This window comes from Vulpes lagopus, chromosome 4, assembly GCF_018345385.1.
Source record: "Vulpes lagopus strain Blue_001 chromosome 4, ASM1834538v1, whole genome shotgun sequence".
Classification (NCBI taxonomy): domain Eukaryota; kingdom Metazoa; phylum Chordata; class Mammalia; order Carnivora; family Canidae; genus Vulpes; species Vulpes lagopus.
In genome coordinates, this window is record NC_054827.1 from 24,501,663 (window position 1) to 24,522,539 (window position 20,877).

General features: G+C 34.3%; 1 protein-coding gene across 1 annotated transcript in view; it reads left to right on the forward strand.

The window, feature by feature from the left end:
• TNKS (tankyrase) overlaps positions 1-20,877 on the forward strand; it is a 212,390-nt gene that overhangs the window by 26,872 nt on the left and 164,641 nt on the right. Inside the window, exon 2 of the mRNA XM_041753371.1 lies at positions 3,581-3,805. Within this exon, the coding sequence (XP_041609305.1) occupies positions 3,581-3,805 (225 nt within the window). The remainder of the gene's footprint in view (positions 1-3,580; positions 3,806-20,877) is intronic.

The window sequence follows — 20,877 nt, forward strand, 5'->3', positions numbered from 1 at the left end:
GTGTCTCTCATGGGGTGTTATCATCAGGAGCTGATGCATGTCAAGTGTTTGGCATCCTTTTTGACCCTATACATAAGAGCTTACTAAATGTTATTTACCATTATTGTTATTTTTAGTGTTGTCAAGAATAGGGCATGTACTTTGAGCAAAAAGAGTTTTTCTGTAAAAGTTAAATTATACCTCTAGTGTAACTCAATAGCACATACTGTGTTGTTGGTAAAGAGCAGAGAACGAGTCTTAGTTTTTAGTGACTTTTGCTGGATCAGAGAGAGAGACGGTATATTGTTATTCCTTCTGTACTTCATAACACTGAGCTATAAATATATGTATAAGTAGCAACTAATAGCAACATTAAAAAATTGTGTAAAATTTAGCTGTTTTTTTAAACATGTGCTAGCTTAATGAAATGAGACACTGATCTTGTCTGCAGTATGTCTGTAATGCTTTCACTTAGGGACTATTTTCCAAAGAGTTAATTAGTGATAAGTTACTTCAAATTCTATGCAGTTCTTTGACTGTGATCCTAATTACTATTTTTATTTTGGTTCTTTAGACCCAAATAAGCAATTCAATTATAGGGATAATTATGACTACAAACGTTGTTTGTGAAACAAAGGCCTCCTATAACCATCAGAGATAATGAATGCTCTTTATGTGTAAAAATAACGTATAAATATTTAGCAGTATAGAATGATGAGTGACCAATTATGACTTGTACTCAATGAAACAGGTAGACTCTATGTTTTAAGTAAACTTAGTGCTTTAAATAAACTTTTCTAAATTACTAAGTACTAAATTTCTAAGTAGTTTAAATAGGGAACTGTTTTGTGGATAACAAAACCTCTGATTTAATAATACATTTTATTAATTCAAGACCAAGTTAAAAAATATAATTTCCTCATTGTTTACTGATTTTGCCTGCTTACCTCTACCCTCTTTTATAAACATGTATGTGTACACACTTTAGATATATTTTATACAAAATTGTGTTTTTGTATAATAAGAAAACAAAAGAAGAAAGGGAAATTCTATAATACCACTACTTAATGATTTGGTCTTTTTTTTCTGTCTTCAAATATGTGTGTGTATATTTCTGCCTGTATTTTGTTTTATATATTTTTAATCTAAAAGACTAATCTAAAAACACTTTTCTATGTTTTTCTGTTAGTATCCTGTGTTTCCTTGCATATATGGTTTAAAGTTTTTAAATTTTTTTTTAACTGCAGTAAAATATACAGATTTAAAAATTTAAAAAAGCAGGGGGGTTGGGCACCTGGGTGACTCAGTGGTTGAGTGGTTTGCCTTTGGCTTAGGTCGTGATCTGTCCTCTTGGGGTGAGTCCTGCATTGGGCTCCCTGCAGGGAGCCTGCTTCTCCCTCTGCCTATCTCTCTGTGTCTTTCATGAAAAACTAAATCTTAAAAAAAAAAATTAACAATTTTTAATTTTGTAAAAATAAAATTTACCCTTTTAGCCATTTTTTAATGTATAATTCAGTGGCATTAAGTATGTTCACAGTGTTCTATAGCATCCTTTTAGTATAGGATGATGTTATATGAAAAACCATTTATTTAACAGAGCCTATATTGTTGGACTTCTGAATTATTTCCAGGGTTTTCTATAATAATGCTTTCTTTTTTTTATAATAATGCTTTCATAAACAACTTGATGCAGTCTTTGTTCATGTAACACTATTTTTTTCTAAAATGTGGTACCAGTTTACACTCAAATTATTAGTGTGTGGGCACAATTACATTTCCCCACACTGTGTCTGGTACCAAGCATTTTTTGGTTTGGTTTTTATATTTTAGATCTGAAAATATTAGTAAAAAGTAAACACACACTTTGCCATTTTGTTTCAAAGTTATAACGAATACCTTTTAAAATCTCAATAAATTTTAAAAAGTATTTAATTTTAACTTGTTTATTAGTAAAGAAAGGAAATTCATTCTCAAATATTATCAATGCATTGATTGGGGAAATGTGGGTTTGCCATGCAGACTTTATTCAAATCCATGGAAGGAAAATCTTGAAATCCTCATGAATAAGGAAAGCACCTATGGCCCAGGGAAGAGTAAGGTGGTGATGATAGGGTGAAGGACACTGAAGTTGGAGAAATAAACAGAATCTAACATCTGTAAAGTTGTGCAAGTGTTAAAAAACAAATGAGATGGTGATAGTTGTATTGGCATGTATCCTATACTTTTTGGTATTTCAGTAAGTAATACATAATTGACCTCTTTTCACCCAAAATTTTCAGCTTAATTTGAAGGATATTTTCTATGGAAACCTAGTTCTGACTTTCTGATAATGTATCTATGGAAAGATGTCTTTTACTTTGGAGACTTTTTCTTTCTTTCTTTTTCTTTTTCTTTCTTTCTTTTTTTTTGGGGGGGAGACTTTTTCTTAGAGCCTGTTTTCTTGGATTGAATGAATTTCTGTAGATAGTGTGGAGTTGAAATCTTTTTTTTAATAAACTTTTCTCATTGTTCTCATTTAGTTTATATGCATAAAATGGAGGAAGATATGACCATTTTATTCTTTTAGTTTTATTTATGATGCCACTTTCTAACTATATAACACAGTAAGTAATAGCATGGAGGTAGTGATACTTAAACAATAAGACCAAATAAAATTTAAAGTAGAAAAGAAAGAATCATTAAGAAAGGTATTAGCTTTAAAGGTAAAAATACTAATGCTTTTATAGTCCTCTTTCTTTTTACTCCATTGCTGTATAGCTTGTAATTTCATCACTGTAGTATAATTTAAAATTGTCAGTGGCTTTTTTACCCTTCTAAATCCTCATCATCTGGACTTTGCATGATGTTGTTGCCCTTTGACTTCTATAATGTTGTCCTTTCTTGGTAATTTTTACCTTTCTCTGCCTAGTACATACACTGATTCTGATCAGTTCTAGCTCTTTCCCCCCACTTTTTCTGTCTGACACTTTTGATATTTCTTATCAGTTTTCTGGTTCTGTATTTCTGAATGCCTGTATTCCCAATTGTCATATTCCTCAGACTCACTAAATACAGGCTGGCATTGTTTTACTTTTCGTTTGGCCGTGAATCCCAAGAATAGATATTTTGGCATTATCTTTAGTTCTTCCTTTGCAAAGTTCTTGTAACCAAACTATTATTACATATTTCTGGTATCCATTCATCTCTAATTTTCCTGGTATAATGTTAAGTGTTGTAATTTGTTTTAGATTTGGTTGTCAGTAGTATTTAAATAACCTTTATTTCTTAAAATATAGAGATGGACTTTGTATACATAATTTTTTCTTGTGAAGCATGAGGGGATGGGGGTCTCATTTATTTTGTATTTCTAGCGAAGTTGCCCAACGTATAAAAGGTGTTGAAGAAATGTATTTTGAATGAACTACCCAAAGACTTAAGGGAGAGCTTTCTTAGTTCTGAGTTCTGTAAGAGGAGAGAATCCATTTGAATGGTAGCCAATTTTTTAACCCTTTTTGCTATAAAAGACAGTATTTCAAGTGTTCATATTTGCTAATATTATTAAAGGAATATTAATGATTCTTTTTACAAAATTGCTTCATTGTATATTACCCTTCTTTTTTAGGGTTTGGAAGGAAGGATGTTGTAGAACACTTACTACAGATGGGTGCTAATGTCCATGCTCGTGATGATGGAGGTCTCATCCCACTTCATAATGCCTGTTCTTTTGGCCATGCTGAGGTTGTGAGTCTGTTACTGTGTCAAGGAGCTGATCCAAATGCCCGGGATAACTGGAACTATACCCCTCTGCATGAAGCTGCTATTAAAGGGAAAATCGATGTATGTATTGGTAAGTATTACTTGATGATACCTAAATTGTAAGATCAACTTGACAGGTATAAAATTTTAAATAAAGGTTTACCATTTTTTCTTTTCTTTTTTCATTGTGTTGAGAATAGTATTCTCTCAGAATAAGTAGAGGCTTTTTATGACTTCTTATTCTTGGAAGCAATTTTTTTCCCATCAAAGGAAAGTAGGGAGATGGCAATATAAAGTTGGTTAAGAACGGGATTCATGACATTAACTCTCCAAATACGAGTCAAATGCTAACTGATCTGGAACTAAATTTTGATGGATTACTATTATAAATTTAGTTAATTTACAGTCTCTCTAAAAGATTACAAATTTTCCATCCTAGCATCAAATGAAAGCCATTATAAAATACAAGTTCTTACTGAATTGGATGACATAATCAGATGCTTTAGGTTGATTCAAGGAAAGTCATCTAGCACTAAGGCAAAATCTTTTTCTTTATGTTGCTAAAAGTGAACATCAGTATTATAGAGTGGTTCAAATACAGTAATGGAAAGCTTAATATGTTCAACATGTGCCATAGTCTAGTAAAAAAAAGCAATTTCAAGTAAAATTGCAGTTTTCAACCATTTTAAATTTCGAGATGATATGAAATTGTATTAATCAAGAGTTCTTTCTCTTTTATATTTATCTAAATGTGTGTGTGTGTGTGTGTGTGTATTAGAGTTTGCTTTATTATATACCTTTCATTCTGAAGTTAAAACAAGCTTTCAGAAGAAAAGCTTAGTTTCTTTTGGGTGTATCTATTTCTTCACCCTCAAGATGGTGAATGTTTGTTTAGTCTGTGGCAGGTTGATTTGCATAATTGTTATCTTCTGGGTTGACATTCATTTCAAGTTTAATCTTTCATGTTTATCTTTATCATAAAACTCAAATACATTTGTCATTTTTAAAGATAATAGTGGTGGTGTGGTTATTAAGATGTTTTCCCTCTTCAAAGTCATCTATTCCAGCCTCCAGTATGTTTTTCATTTTCCCTCAAATTATTGCAATGCCTGACATAACAACTTCTTTTTTTTTTTTTTTTCCTAAGATTTTATTTATTTATTCATGAGAAACAGAGAGAGGGGTAGAGACACAGGCAGAGGGAGAAGCAGGCTCCATGCAGGGAGCCCAATGTCGGACTCGATCCTGGGTCTCCAGGATCACGCCCTGGGCTGCAGGCCACGCTAAACTGCTGTGCCATCAGGGCTGCCCACATAACAACTTCTTTATTACATTCTCTGTCATTATCTTTTGTAACTTCCACATCCATTGACATGAGCTTTTGTATACCCTGGTCCTTTTTGACCTTTGAGATCTTCCATTTTCAGTTGATTCTCTTATTTCCTTCTAAGTCCTTCACTAAAACACCACATCCTGAACTAAGTCATTACATAAAACTACCCTGAGAAACTTGAACTTATAAATATCCTCTCTCATCATAAAACCTCTTAAGTTGCTTGTGGTAAGTTACCATGTGATTATTATTATTGAACTTGATATATATCCTAACTTAGTCTAGACTTTCAACTTCCCTATCTTCATTCCTTCTTCCTTTACCTTGTCATATACATTGGATTCTTTTGTTATTAGTCATAGAATTTTATATAATTTTTACCTTCTTAAATTATTATTCTTTTTAAGCTTCAGTTTTCTATTTTCTACCTGTACTTCTCTGAATTTTCATTCGATCAGTGCTTTTAATATCTTATCAAAATTAGTGTACTTTCCTCCTACTCTTAATCCCCCTCCCAAACGTATGTAATAAAAATGCTCCTTTTATTTAGGTTCTGTTGAAATAAAAGACTAGATGTAGGACATGATTTAAAGAATGGATCCCCATAGTCCCCCAGCCCCACGATCCTCAGTGTACTTTGGCACATACTGCTTTCCTTCTGTTTAAGTTCTTGTGTCTTATAAAAGTTGAGGGAAGGGAAAAGGCACCTTCAAACTATAATCAAAATATAATTGAGGATACAGCTGCTATTAAAATAGTTATTATGGGAAGCAAGATTGGTTTATAGACCCTTTTGTACATTTAATTAGCTTTCAGAAACCCATTAGGAAACCAAATATGTCAAAGCTTTTGGCAGTTTATATATTGTAATTTCTGAATTTGAGTATAGTTAAAGAATTCTGAAATGTATACTATTGGGCAAATTTCTACTTTGGGACAACTGGTTGAAAGCTTAAATCTGATGGTTTTGAGAGATTAGTGTGCAGAATTAATTTTTGAAAGGTTTTTACCTAGATGATGGAATGCTGGCCTGATTGTTTTCAGATTCATCGTATCTCTATATGTAAGGTAGAATAGTGAACTTTTGGTATTTATAAAGATAGAGCCAAGGTACATTATCACTGGCTTAAGAAAAGCAACAGGATGGTTGCTTCAAAGCACTTGTTCTGGGCTTATATCCTAACCTGACCAGTTACCCACTATACGTGAGACTCAGGGCCACTTAAATACCCTGTTTCATTATATGTGAAATGAGAATACTTGGGTTCTTGGAAGGATTAGCTGATGACACATGTAAAGTACTTAGAGTACTTGATATAGTGAACAGTAAATAAATATTGATTGCTATTTTTTAATTGAAATGTAATTGACATATGTTACATTAGTTTCAGGTGCACAACATAGTGATTAGACAAGTTTATACTTTATGCCATGCTAATCACAAGTATAGATACCATCTTTTAACCATACAATACCATTGGCCATATTCCCTGTGCTGTACCTTTTATCTCCATGACTTATTCATTCCATAACTGGAAGCCTCTATCTTCCACTACCTTCACCCAGTTTTCTTATCTCCCCACCCCCTTCCTCTTTGGCAGCCATCAGTTCTTTCTCTGTATTTATGGATCTGTTTCTGCTTTTTGTTTATTTGTTTGCTTTGTTTTTTAGATTGCACGTATAAGTGAAATCATACGATATTCATCTTTCTGTGTCTGATTATTTCCCTTAGCATGATACCCTTTAGGTCCATCCATATTGTTGTCAATGGCAAGATCTCATCCTTATTTATGGCTGAGTGATAGTCCGTTGTATATATATGTACACCAATGGCAAGATCTCATCCTTATTTATGGCTGAGTGATAGTCCATTGTATATATATGTACACCACATGTTCTTTATCTGTTTATCTGTCAGTGAACACTTGGGTTGCTTTCATATCCTGGCTATTATAAATAATGCTGCAATAAACATAGGGTGCATATATCTTTTTGAAGTAGTGTTTATGTTTCCTTTGGGTAAATACCCAGTAGTAGAATTACAGGATTATGTGGTATTTCTATTTTTAATTTTTTAAAAAGATGTATTTATTTATTTGAGAGAGTGAGCAGGAGCAGTGGGAGGGGGGGCAGAGGGAGAGAGAGAGAGAGAAAAAGGGAAAGAGAGAGAGAAACAGACTCTGCTGAGCACAGAGCCCAATGCAAGACTCCATCTTATACTCTGAGACCATGACCTAAGTCGAAATCAAGAGCTGGATGTTTAACTGACTGAGCCATCCAGGCACCTCTCAAAATTTTGAGGAACTTCCATACTGATTTCCAGTACTGGTATTGATTTCTGAGTAGCTGTACCAATTTACTTTCCCACCAACAGGGCCTAAGGGTTCCTTTTTCTTCACAAACTCACCAACACTTATATTTTCTGCCTTTCTGATTCTGAAAGGTGTAATAGCTATTATTAATTGTTAAGATCTCAACCTGAATTCTGACTGCTATGTGATATGGACTTCCTGGTTTCTTCTGTTTGCCCTTTATTGACTTTTTTTTTTTTTTAAGGCCAATCTAAAATTCTATCCCAACAAAATAAATAAATAAAAACAAACAGACTCATAAATACAAAAAATAACTAGTGGTTACCAGAAGGGAAGTCGGTCGGTGTATGGGCGGAATTGGGTAAAGAGGATTAAGAGGCATAGATTTCCAGGTAAAAAAAAACAAAAATTTGGGGTACCCTGGTGGCTCGGTGGTTGAGTGTCTGCCTTAATCTCAGGCCATAATCCCAGGGTCCTGGGATTGAGTTCCACATCAGACTCCCCATAGGGAACCTATTTTTCCCTCTGCCTGTGTCTCTGTCTCTCTCTCTGTGTCTCTCATGAAGAAACCAAAAAGTCTATCCTTTGTGTTTTTTAGATGCTCTTTAACTACCATTAAAAAGAACAAAATACAGCCTGAGATTATTTTTAAAAATCAACTTTAAATGCTTGGATAATTAAACCAACTACTTAAGACAGAGATCATAGTTCATTATATTAATGTTGCTGTTATGATTTTTATATTATATTTAACAAATAAAATTTACTTTAGAAATTTAACATTTTTTTACCTTTAGAACTTTTTCATTTCTCCCTGCTTCTTTCTACTCCCAGATATAAAGTCACCAAAAATTACAGTTAATGACATCTTTTCTGAATATGTCATGTGATTTTTTTTTTTAAGACTATCCAAGTGCTAGTGCTTTGAAATTTCATTTTAAAAGCAAGTTATAGACCCATCTTTCACAAAGTTAATTGACATAAAGTCTGGGAGTCCTGAGGACATTTGTCTTTTTTTTTTTTTTTTTTTTTAATTTTGGCTAACTAGTATCCAACAGCTTTTCTGATTTTGGAGATTTAAAACTATGAGTGAGCATTATGGGGAGGAATACAGAAGGTTATAGAGTCCGACCTTTCTTCTTTCTACCCTAGCAGACAGGGATGGCCTTATTTTGGCCATTTAGACACACCCTTTTATATAGTACAATTTTGAGTATAAAGACTTAGCAATATTAAAGAATCATTTATAGCAGCAGTTTTTTTCCTGCAGTGTTGGTAGTGGCCCTGCCCCATTAAGGTCAAATTGGTTTCTGTCTTTTCCCAATGAATATAACTGAGACAGATCTTGAGAAGGTAGCTAGGTGGAAGTTCCAGTATAGGGCCTCTAAGATAATAAGGAAATCTCTTTAATCTTTATATAATTCCATGCAGCTACATTATTTACATTTATACTGCACTCCCATCTCTTCTTATACTCTGTGATTCTCAAGGGAAAAGGGGACAGAGAGCATGTTCCCTTTGGAGATTTCTGGGTTCCTCAGAAGGCATGGGACAGCACGCTGACTTCCACGGCCAACTATTTCAGTGATAATGGAGGTGTGTGGTATTGCAACACTGGTGGGATTCTGATTGGAATACCAAGCATTTAGACCTGAAAGCTCAGTAAACCAAATGAAAAATTCTCAAAGAAGGGAACATTCAGCATACCCAGAACTGCTGTCAGGGTTAGATAAACACATGAATGAACAAATAAAAATACATTCCCTCAGGGAAATTAAAGTGTAATAGGGAAGAAGCTTCCTGAGGCCAACACAATCTAATTTTTTTCCAAAGTAAGAAATCAATAGATGAATTAAAGACCACATTAGTAGCCTAGAAGATCGCTTGTGAGAAATAACCCCAAATACAGAGCAAAATCAGGAAGTCATAAAGCAAAAGGTAAATAAAAACAATTTTTTAAAAGAAAAAGGTAAATAGACCCAGAAGTCAACATTATTTTAAAACTTACATGCGATAGGAGTTTCAGGAGGGAAAAAGAAAAAAGTAACTGATAGAAGAAATCAGTAATAATTAAACAAACAATAAGCTGGAAAAACCCAAGTCTTGAGATTGAAGAGGCTCATAGAGTTCCATGCTGTATTGATGAGAAAAGACACACTAAGGAAGATATATATGTATATATTAAAGTTTTCCAGGCAGAAAGAATAAGTTGCCTATAAAAAGGGGGGGAAAATTAAGCAAAGGACTTTCTATTTAGAACACTGAAAGCTTGAAATCAGTGGAATACCTTCTAAAGACTATTGGAAGAGAAGTAACTGAAATTCTCTTGATAAAGAGTTCTTCAGCTTTTTCGGATTATGAAAGGCTGAATAGAACAAGTGACATTATTTTAGAGAAACAAAGCTCCTGTCACTTTCTTTCTTGATCTCTGTACTTTCAAATAATGCTTGACTTCACTTATCTTGCATGCAAAGGACTAAGGATCCTTAGTGTGTATATATATATATATATATATCTTACTTGGAAGCCTCAAATTCAAACTGCTACTTTAAATCTAACAAATAGCACTTTAAAAATTTTTTCAGGCTCAGTGGCATTGTATTATACCAGTTGGAGTCAAAAAGATGTGAGTCTTTGAGTAAGTTACTTATTTTAGTTATTAAAATGGCAGTAATTACTGCACTTCGAGTAGTTGTTAAGGGGGTTAAATGAGAGAATGTGAATAAAGTACCTTCATGTAATGTCTGTGTAGTATATGCTCAGTAATTGGTAACTGCTCTCATGTTAATATAAAAATTACATCAGATATAATGTTCCTATTGTATTATATTCCTGTTGTAATATTGATTCAGATATTTTTATATTTATTGAAAAATACGAGAGAAAATAGAGATGTGATGATTTTTTAAGAAGTCTTTAAGGAAATTGGTTTAGTAGGAAAGACTAGGCAACCTTACATAGTATCATTTAATACCATAATTAAAGTTAGCTATTGAAATGAATTAATAAAAATTCTTAGGTACAGTTCTCATTTTTTCTTATCCCAATTTAGAATTTCAATTAATTATTTAATATGTAATAAGATTTCCACCTGATTCCCTGTTATTTACTATTTGGCAAGTCTTTGTTACATAATTGAATTTTATCTCTTCTCTTTCTTTGCCATAGCAAAGGGCATGCCTTAGTTGGTGAGCATTCAACTAGATAAAACTTAACTTCATTCAATCAAATGTAACATATTAACCTAGATAAGATTCTGGTTTAGAAAAAAATTAAAGCAGACATTATTACATTATACAGCTTATGTAATTTTTATATAAACACACATATATATGAGTATGTGTGTGTGTCATTTTAGGTGATAAATAACCCAGTTGATGACTTGTTAAATTGCAGACTGATTAAAATGAACAAAGGACTTACCAGCAATAGGGAAGATTTTGCTTTTAGAGTAGTTGAAGACTATTACGGTCTGCTGCAAGGTATAACAAAATAGGAATTAGGGGACCTGGTGACTACTCTTGCATCTCTCATTAGCAAGCATTTTGACTTGGGACAGATTATGGGGCAGATTACACTCTGTGCCTTAGTTACTTCATTTGTCAAATGAAAATAATGGAACTGTTCTATTTACTTTTACCCTGCTCTTATTTTATAGAAATAATAGGAGATGGTTGAGGGTGATGTGTGTTACCGCTGTGCTTTTAAAACTTATAACTGTTAGGGACATGGTATATGTAGTAGGCAAAATAATGGTCCAGAGATGTCCACATCTCAATTCCTGGAACCTGGAAATATTTTATTTATATAATCTTATACTTGATACAGAGATTTAAAAATAAAAGCTATAGGGCTCCTGGGTGGCTCAGTTGGTTGTCTGCCTTCTCAGGTCATGATCCCAAAGTCCTGGGATCAAGTTCTATATCAGACTCCCTCTGCCCCACCCCATCCTCATCCTCTCTCTCTCTCTCTCTCTCTCTCTCTCTCTCTTTTCCAAATAAAATCTTTAAAAAATTTTAAGAATAAAAATGGGAATTTTACTATCTTCAGTGTAAGGTCTGATTAAATATTTCAATTGAACTGAAGACTAATTAGAGCCCCAAGATTTCATTCTTGTCTCCCTTAAATCACTTATTACTGAGGGCAGATCTCCATTTTCTGTACTTGTGGTCCATCAGTTTCTGAAATGAGTAAAGTAACCATTGCAAAGGTTTACTGTATGAAGTGCTTTGAGACCATTCAGACTCTAATGAGCAGTTTGTTATTTAGTTTATTCTGTGACCCAGAAAGCAAAGGAAAGGTGATGTTGAAATCTCAGACTTTCACTTCAAATTAGAGTTGGAAGATGTAAGGATGTGATGGAATAGGTTAGTGGGGATGGGGAAAAATGACAAGAATCAATAGTCATTGGTATTGTCATAGAGAACTAAATGCATAGCAAATTCTGTTGGTCGGGGTATGAGGATTTGTCCTGTTTGTTGACAACTTTATTTGTGTGCTGTAGTTTGCTCTAGTTTTTCTGGAGAAAAGGAAATTTAGTAATTTAGTAGGTGAACCCTTAAATCTTAACTCTGGAAGGAAATGTTTAGTTGCTAAATTGCTGGTCAAATGGCCGACCACATGACATTGGCTCTCTGAGTTTACCTTCCCTTTTAGTTATTTTATTTCATTTATTGGTCCTTGAGTATCAGTTATGAGGTTTTGTATCAGAAAACCCATTTCCTACCATAAAAATACTAAGATTTGTCATATAACTGAAAGTGTAAGTTATACTTGATAAACATTAGAATATAAAACCAAACTCCTAATATGAAGCTGTATTATAAGCTATACTCCTTTAGGTCATTTTTCTGCATGTACAGAATTGAATTAAATCTTTCCAATTGTGAGTGCAGCAGCTTTGTATCTATACTACTTTGTTTTCCTGATAAATCTCCCACAGGCAAGCATAGGTATTCTTTATTGCTCCAAGAACTTTTTAAGTTCAAAATTAATTTTCGTTTTTGAATATTCTTATTGATGATTATGTTAATAGAGTCTCTTGAAATGATCAAACTATTTTTACTCACTTAAAACTACTATCTCTTTGTCCGTTAAAAGTGGCAGTGGAACGTGTCTTTGATGGTGTTCAGTGTGTTGGAGACATGTGGATTTGTTTCACCCATTTTTTTGATTCATAAAGCCTCCTGACTCAGTTATGTTGTATCTTATCTTCCTCTCCATTGATTGCAGTGGAGTTGGTCATCATTAGTCAATGGTGATTGATAAGACTATGTCAGACTTATTATAGGGACATAAATGTGTTTGATATTTGGATAGGAGGTGAAGTTAAGGTTTTAGCTCTTAACTTCTTATAAGCTAACACTGGCTAGAATGGCCTAGGAATCCCTCAATTGTATACTATAGAACCCCAAGACTAAATAATACAAAATATTCACAAAAGTATAAAATATTTATTAAAAAATACATATTCTCATCTCTAATACTACTGAATCTATAAATCTTTGCATAATAGGTTGATAAAACTTTTACATCAGTGCCCCAAGAAGTCTTCCTTCTAGTGTGTTGTCTTTGCTAGATTGTTGTGTTTCCCAGTAAACCACACATCTTAAAAATCATATTGTTTTCTTATATTTGACTCTTTAAAACTCTTTATAATAAGAAACATCTATTATATATTTTTCATTTTTTATTTTGAAATATAGATTCAGAGGAAGTCACAAAAATAGTGTAAGAAGATCTCATGTATTCTTCACCTAGTTTTTCCCATTGGTTACACCTTATGGACATATAGTATAATACCAAACACAGGGAACTAGTATTGGTATATTGTGTGTATAGTTCCGTGCCATTTTATCACACTTGAAAATTAATGTGACTACCATTGCAATCAAAATATGGAACTATTATCACAAAGATCCCTCTCATTCTTTCTGGTATACTTTTATATGGTTGAGTCCTCAAAACCCATCCCTAACACCTAGCAACCACTACTCTGTTTTCTGTCTGTATGAATTTGTCATTTTGAGAATGCTGGAATCATACAGTATGTGATTTTTTTTTTTTTTATTGGCTCTGTTTTCCATTCTGCACAATGCCTTTCAGTTTTTTGTTTTTGTTTTTTTTTTTAATTGCCGATTAGTATTTCATGGTATTGATATACCATGATTTAGCCATTCACCAATTGATGGACATTTTGGTTTTTTCCAGTTTCTGACTATTAGAGATAAATCTTCTATGAATATTTATATGCAAGTTTTTATGTGGTTATGAGTTTTCATTTCTCAGAGATAAATGCTCTGGAGTGTGACTGCTGGATCATAAGAGTGTGTTTCTGAGGAGGGCACTTGATGGGATGAGCACTGGGTGTTATACTATTTGTTGGCAAATTGAATTTAAATTTAATATATGTGCTGCCAAAGCAAGCACTGAATTTAAATTTTAAAAAAAGAGTATGCTTAGTTTACTAAAGAAAGTGTCATACTATTTTCTAGAGTTATATCATTTTCTATTCCTACTGTAGTATATGAGAGATCTAATTTCTCTGCATCTGTGCCAGCATTTAGTGTTGCCACTTTCTTTCATTTTAGCTGTTCTAGTAGGTGTGTAGGGATAGGTCAGAATGATATTTTTTAAAAAATATTTATTTATTCATGAGAGACAGAGAGAGAGAGAGAGAGAGAGACAGAGACAGAGAGAGAGACATAGGCACAGGGAGAAGCAGGCTCCATGCAGGGAGCCTGATGTGGGACTCAATCCTGGGACTCCAGGATCAAGCCCTGGGCTGAAGGCAGGCACCAAACCATTGAGCCACTAGGGCGTCCCAGTCAGAATGATTTTAATTTGTACTTCCTGAGTGTCAAATATCTTTGTGCCTTTTGCCCCTTTTCTTGAATTGGAATAAGATGCTGTATTATCTGGGATACAGTCACTTGCAAATAACAGAACACCTTACTATTAATTGCTTAAACAATAAATACTTATTAATAGAAAGTGTATATGAGGTTACAGGATTGACTCGAGTTTCAGCAATAAGTAGAGGATAGGCCAACATGTTAGCTTTTCCTCTTAGTTTCAGGGTTGTTGCAGCAGCTCCAAAAATCATACTTTCCCATCAATACCCAAAACAGGAAAGAAGGTTATGAAAGGGGACTCTTTTCTAAGGATTTTTTTTAAGAGGAAAAATCTTTTCTGGAGGACTTGCCATTTTTCAGGGGTGCTTGGGTGGCTCAGTTGAGCATACAACTCTTGATTTTGGTTCAGGTCATGATCTCAGGGTCATGATATTGAGTCCCACATTGGGCTCCATACTCATTGGGGGTCTACTTCTCTTCCTCCCCTCTGTTCCCTCCCCCACCAAGACTCTCTCTTTCTGATACTAAAAAAAAAAAAAAAAAAAAAGAATTCATTTTTCAGAAGTAGGTTAATCACTGGCAATGGGAATGGGATTATCAAAAATAGGACCAATCACAATTTATTGCCTAGGTCTGTGCACCTTGCTTCCCAAAGAAAATTGGATCCTCTTCAGTAGGAAGAAGAGGGGGTAAGTTTGGGTAGATGGTCAACTATGTTTGCACGGGAAGCTAAGACAACTAAGAGAAGACTCAGCAAGATCATACTGTATTGAAGTGCCATGAGGACATAGAAGAGGAGAGAGCATATCGGAGGGAACAAAGAGTATTTTATGGAGAGGGTGGAGATTCAGATGATTCTTGAAGGATGGAAAGTTATTTTTATATATTTGAGTGCGGAGAGTAGAATAAAGGTTAGGAGGACTGAGAAGATAGTATCTTTTTAAAAATGGAGTATATAGTACAATTTAATGGGAAAGTCTTTTTTTTTTTTAATGGGAAAGTTTTATAGTGAATTGTAACAAGATAATATTAGAAAGATAAATTAGTTCCATATTGTAAGCATCTTAATATCAGCCTGGATCATTTGATTTCAGGTATTTAGTGAACCATGGAAGATTTTAGAATACATCTAATGGTGACATATAATCTAAGTTGGAAATAAAGGACGCCTGGGTGGCTTAGCAGTTGAGTGTCTGCCTTTGGCTCAGGGCATGATCCTGGAGTCCCAGGATCGAGTCCCACATCGGGCTTCCTGCATGGAGTCTGCTTTTCCCTCTGCCTATGTCTCTGCCTCTCTCTCTCTCTGTCTGTCTATGAATAAATCAGTAAAAATCTTTGAAAAAAATTTAAAAAATTAAAAAATATTAAAAACCAAGGAGGAGGAAATAACTGAACTGAAATTCTCATCATGCTCCCAAATATGTTATGTCTTTGGAAAACTTCAAAATTCCACTTTTATTGGGACAACACCTTACGCTCTTTACATTGGAGTATTTCTACCATTTTCAAGATCCAAATCATAGCATATCCTCTGAGGACCTTCTCTGTACTTTGACCTTCACCATTGAACATTTATTGAACACCCACAATGCACTAAAATAGATATTGACTTTTAAAAATTATTAACCATTTTTTATATTTAGTTGTACTATTACAAACACAGAGCACTTATGAGCTGCTATAGTAACTCATTCAATCCTCATGATGATCCTGTGAGGAATTATTACCATCATTTTATACCTTAAGAAACTCAGGTACCATTTTAAATTATTAATGCCTGTTTACATATATATCTTAGTAAACTTCATATTTTCTTGAGATATATCTCTTTTTAGAGTCTCTACCTACATTACATAACCTTGTACATCATAGTAGGTATTTGGTAATAAATACTGAATGAGTGATTGACTAATGTGGATATGAACCCTGTGGTGACAATAGGTATGAATAGCCATGACATGATCTATGTGCCCTGTAGTTTCCAGTGTGGCCTCTCTTTTTTAGGAAAACATTCGAGTTAGAAAACTTGGATTTTGACTGCTGAATGTTTTGTGATAACATACTGAATATTTTTTGTCTATTAGGATTATATAGCAAGCTTGTTAGATATCTGTTCCTATTTATTTTCAAACATTTATTACTAAGTATTAATTGTGCCTATTTTGTTCAAGATACTTGCTAGGCATTTACATTTATACCTTGGTGAATAAAACAGGATTTAAAAATCTGTAAAGCATCAAAATAGATAGTGATATACTTGGTCTAAAACAATGATTTGAAAGTTTAATATAAACTGATGGAGTATTTTAAGTAATAAAATTGATGTGAATGCTCTTATCTCAAGTGGGAAAATTGTTCATGTTACACTTTTGGAAATAGTTGAGTTTTCCATAATTTTTATAGTTTATCCCAAATGATTTAATTTTATTATTTAAATATCATTCATATGATATTAAATCTTATGGTTAAAACCTTCTAAGAATAGTGATTGAACTCATAAAATTACCTCTCTATTCTTACCAAATTCTGTGTGATAAAAAATTCTGTAGCCAATGATTTGGATGTATGGAAGCCATCAAACCTGTTAAAGGAAGAATAATCCACTCTGTGTTGAGTAGATTTGATTGGAGAAGTAGAAAACTGGAAGCAAGATAGGAATTCTGGATCATGAGTGGTAGTAGGGTCGGCTAGACTAAAAAGACTCTGATAATATTTACATATTAGAGGAGCCTTCTAAGGGTCAGACAAATGTTGTGAGGTTATAACAGTATGAAATCGTCAGTGCATGTCAGATGGTTGAGTCAGAAACTTAGCCATTAAGGAAAACCCAGAATTGAGATGTGAGAACTAAGCCAGCTCTGGGGACTTTAGCATAGCATAGGTTTGTGAACCTTTAGTCTAGAATCCCCCATTCATGTTGATGTGTCTTGGCTTCTAGTCCACTCTGGTTTTTAAACTCTGAGATAGGTAAAATTCAGTGACCAACTTGAGTCAGATGTTGACTCTTAATCATCTTTTGTGTCAGAGAAGTTCCCTATTATGGACATGGCACTTCAGGCCTCATCACAGCGACTGGGTGCCATTTCCTGAGAGGTACCAAGTGGTGAGGTGCAGTAGGCAGGGTGAGTCAGGGAGAGGAGGAAGTAAACATGAGTTGGGTTTTGAATTTGGACCCCTTCAAATATTGGATAATGATTAACATTCTTTGAGATATCTCATTTTGCTTTTAAAGGATACCTTAATACTGTTTCGGGGGGGGGGGGGCGGAGGGAAACCAAGTATTCTTCTAATATTTTCAACAGCTGTCTATAAACTTTTTTTTTTCCATTTCTGATTTTATTGTTTGTGCATGTGCTGCCGCCCAGTGTATCTCTTCTCTCGCAACATGCTCCATTGTCCCGTTGGACTTTGTTTACAAAATACATGCTAAAAGTTAAAGATTATTAAGAATTTTAGGATAGTGACAGCAAAACATTAAACCAAGTGTGGGGCCCTGTGCACTTGCACAGGTTAAATGCCCTGATCAGGTCACAGCCTTGGCCTGATTAAAATGTTCCACAAAGAATTCTCATTACACTTAAATGACACCTTAAATCCTTATCAGGCAGGGCCCTACTTGATCTAGGTTAGACTCCCACCTACATTGTGAATTTCATGGCTGTCATTCTCTCCCTTTCTTCATGTTCTAGCTACACTGGCCTTTTTGTCTCTGGAATGAGTCAAACTTGTTTCTTTATCAGAGTCTATGTATTTGTTCCGTTTGCCTGGAACACTTTTTCCCCCAGATTTTCATGTATAATGTTAATCCTGTACTTTTGCCTGACAATACTGTCATAATTTCTTGCCCTGCCCTGCTTGTCTGGTTTGTCTAACCCATGTTTCATTTTACTTAATAGCACCTATTGCCTGAAATTATATATTTGATAAATCATATATTTGTTCATCATCTCTGTATACTCTTCCCTACTCTTTCCTGAAGAGAAACACAGGAACCTTGTCTGCTTTATTTTGCACTGTTTCCAAGTGTTACAGACTTGTCTACCTACTCAATAAAATGCCTACTCTCTGCCAGAACTTTGTTTTTTATTTTTTTTGCCTGTGTTTTTTTAAAGAAAGCATATATATATATATATATATATATTTTTTTTAAAGGTTTTATTTATTTATTCATGAGAGACACAGAGAGGCAGAGACATAGGCAGAGGGAGAAGCAGGCTCCATGCACAGAGACCGATTGGGACTCGATCCCTTGACTCCAGGATCCCTGGCCCTGAGCCAAAGACAGATGCTCAACTGCTAAGCCACCCAGGCATCCCTTTGTGCATAATGTTGAGCGTCTTTTCATATTCCTTTTGGCCGATTGTTTGTGTTTTTTGGAGAAATGCCTGTTTATGTCCTTTGTTCATTCATAATTGGATTGTCTCTTTATTATTGAATTGTAAGTTTTTTATGTGTCTAGATACAGGTTCCATACCAGAAAAATGATTTGTAAATATTTTCCCCCATCCTGTGTTGTCTTTTCCCTTTCTTGATAATGGACTTTGAAGTGAAAAAGTTTTCAATTTTGATGAACATTAAAAGGTCTACTTTTTCTTTTGTTGTTTTTGCTTTGGGGTCTTATCTAAGACTTCTTTGCCAAATCCCAGGTTATGAAGATTTAACCCTATGTTTTCTTCTAAACAGAGTCTGCTCCTCCCCTTCCACTCATGCTCTGTCTCTTGCTTTCTCTCTCTCCCAAATAAATACATCTTTAAAAAAAATAAAAATGAGAGAATAAGCCACTCCACAATGAAAACTGAATATATTATATAGGTCAGTTTTAAGATTTAAAAGTCAGATGGACCTTGTTTAATTTTAAAACATGTCTTCTTTTTCTTTCTGAGTTTAATTCAAAGTCTGGCAGTTTATATTACTGCACTCACCTGTTCCTTTTTGTTGTTGTATAGTGTTCCATCATGGATGTAGTACAGTTGGTAGACGTTTGGGTGGTTTCCAGTCTGTGGCTGTGGATACTGGTATATAGGTCTTGTTGTAAACATTGTTTCAGTTCTCTTGGGTAAGTGGCTTAGAAGTGGGATTGCTAGTTAGAATGATATGTATATGTTGAACTTTATAAGAAGCTGAATTTCCCTGCTGGCTGAATGTGTCAAACATATATTCATACACTTATTGGTCATTTGTCTATATTCTTTTGTGAGATCTCAGTTCAGATCCTTTTTTTGGTGTTATTATTGAGTTGTGAGAATTCTTGTGTTTCAGCTGTGGGTCATAAGATGTGTGTCTTGTGAATGCTTTCTCCCAAAGTCTGCCTTACCTTTCATTTTCTTAATGATGTCCTCGGACAAGCAAAGGTTTTTAAATTTGGTGAAGTCCAATTTCAGTCATCAGAAATGATAAGGTAAGATTTATTTTTTAAAAGATTTTATTTATTTATTTGAGAGAGGAAGCGCGAGAGGGTCAGAGGGAAGAAAAGACTCCTCACTGAGCAGGGAGCCTGATGTGGGATTCCGGGATTATGATCTGAGCCAGAGGCAGATGCTTAACTGACTAAGCTACCCAGGTGCCCTATTAAGTAAGGTTTCAATTAGATAATTATTCTTAAGTTAAAAACAGTTTATGGTGAAATAAGATTATAATTTTAATTACATTACAGAAATACAGGAAAGCAGTTTTGGGATTAAGGGTCTCTTCTTGAATTACATTATAATAATTCATTTAGGATGCATTTTTAAAAATCAAAATGAGGGGCGCCTAGGTGGCTCAGTCAGTTAAGCATCTGCCTTCTGGTCAGGTCGTGATCCCAGGGTTCTGGGATCAAGCTGCTCCCCCCTTCTCCTTCTAGGCTCCCTACTCAGCAGAGAGTCTATTTCTCCTTCTCCCTCTGCTCCTCCCCTTCCACTCATGCTCTGTCTCTTGCTTTCTCTCTCTCCCAAATAAATACATCTTTAAAAAAAATAAAAATGAGAGAATAAGCCACTCCACAATGAAAACTGAATATATTATATAGGTCAGTTTTAAGATTTAAAAGTCAGATGGACCTTGTTTAATTAGAAAATAATTATCTAAAATGTGCATGCTTATTTTTGAGATAACATTGTTTGCCCCTGCTATTTGGAACTATATTTCTAGAATTTAGAGAAATAGGTTATGTTTTAATAGCTCATTGCCTGAAATCTTTCCATAAAGGAGGTTCATTAATTTCTTACAGTTAAACATTTTTGTCATTTGTGCTTTCCCTCTGCTTTTCTGAGATCAAAGGACACATAGATGTCCTTTGAGCTCTTTCTTCATGTTTTTAGCTTTGGTAGAATTCTCATCATTTTCCATATTTCCACAATATTGAGACAGGAAATATGAGCAGTTTAAATATCAAACACTGGTCTTTTTAGTCTGGTGTGGTCTAAACCTCCAGTTCTTGTTGGCATTTAGAAGTACACAGTCCTTTGCCCACTGAATGTATTTATTTTCCTTCTTTCCCCCAACAAAATGTGAGTGGGAGCAAAATATATAACCTCTGAGCAGGAGTGTTAAGAACCAGAGCACATTTATTATATTTTGTTTTTCTTTACCTTGGTTATGTAGGTTTCACTTTTTAACATAGAGCTCTCTTCAGCCAGGGCCAGTGAGTAAGGAAACTCCCCTTTCACTTTCTCAACTTCTGTGA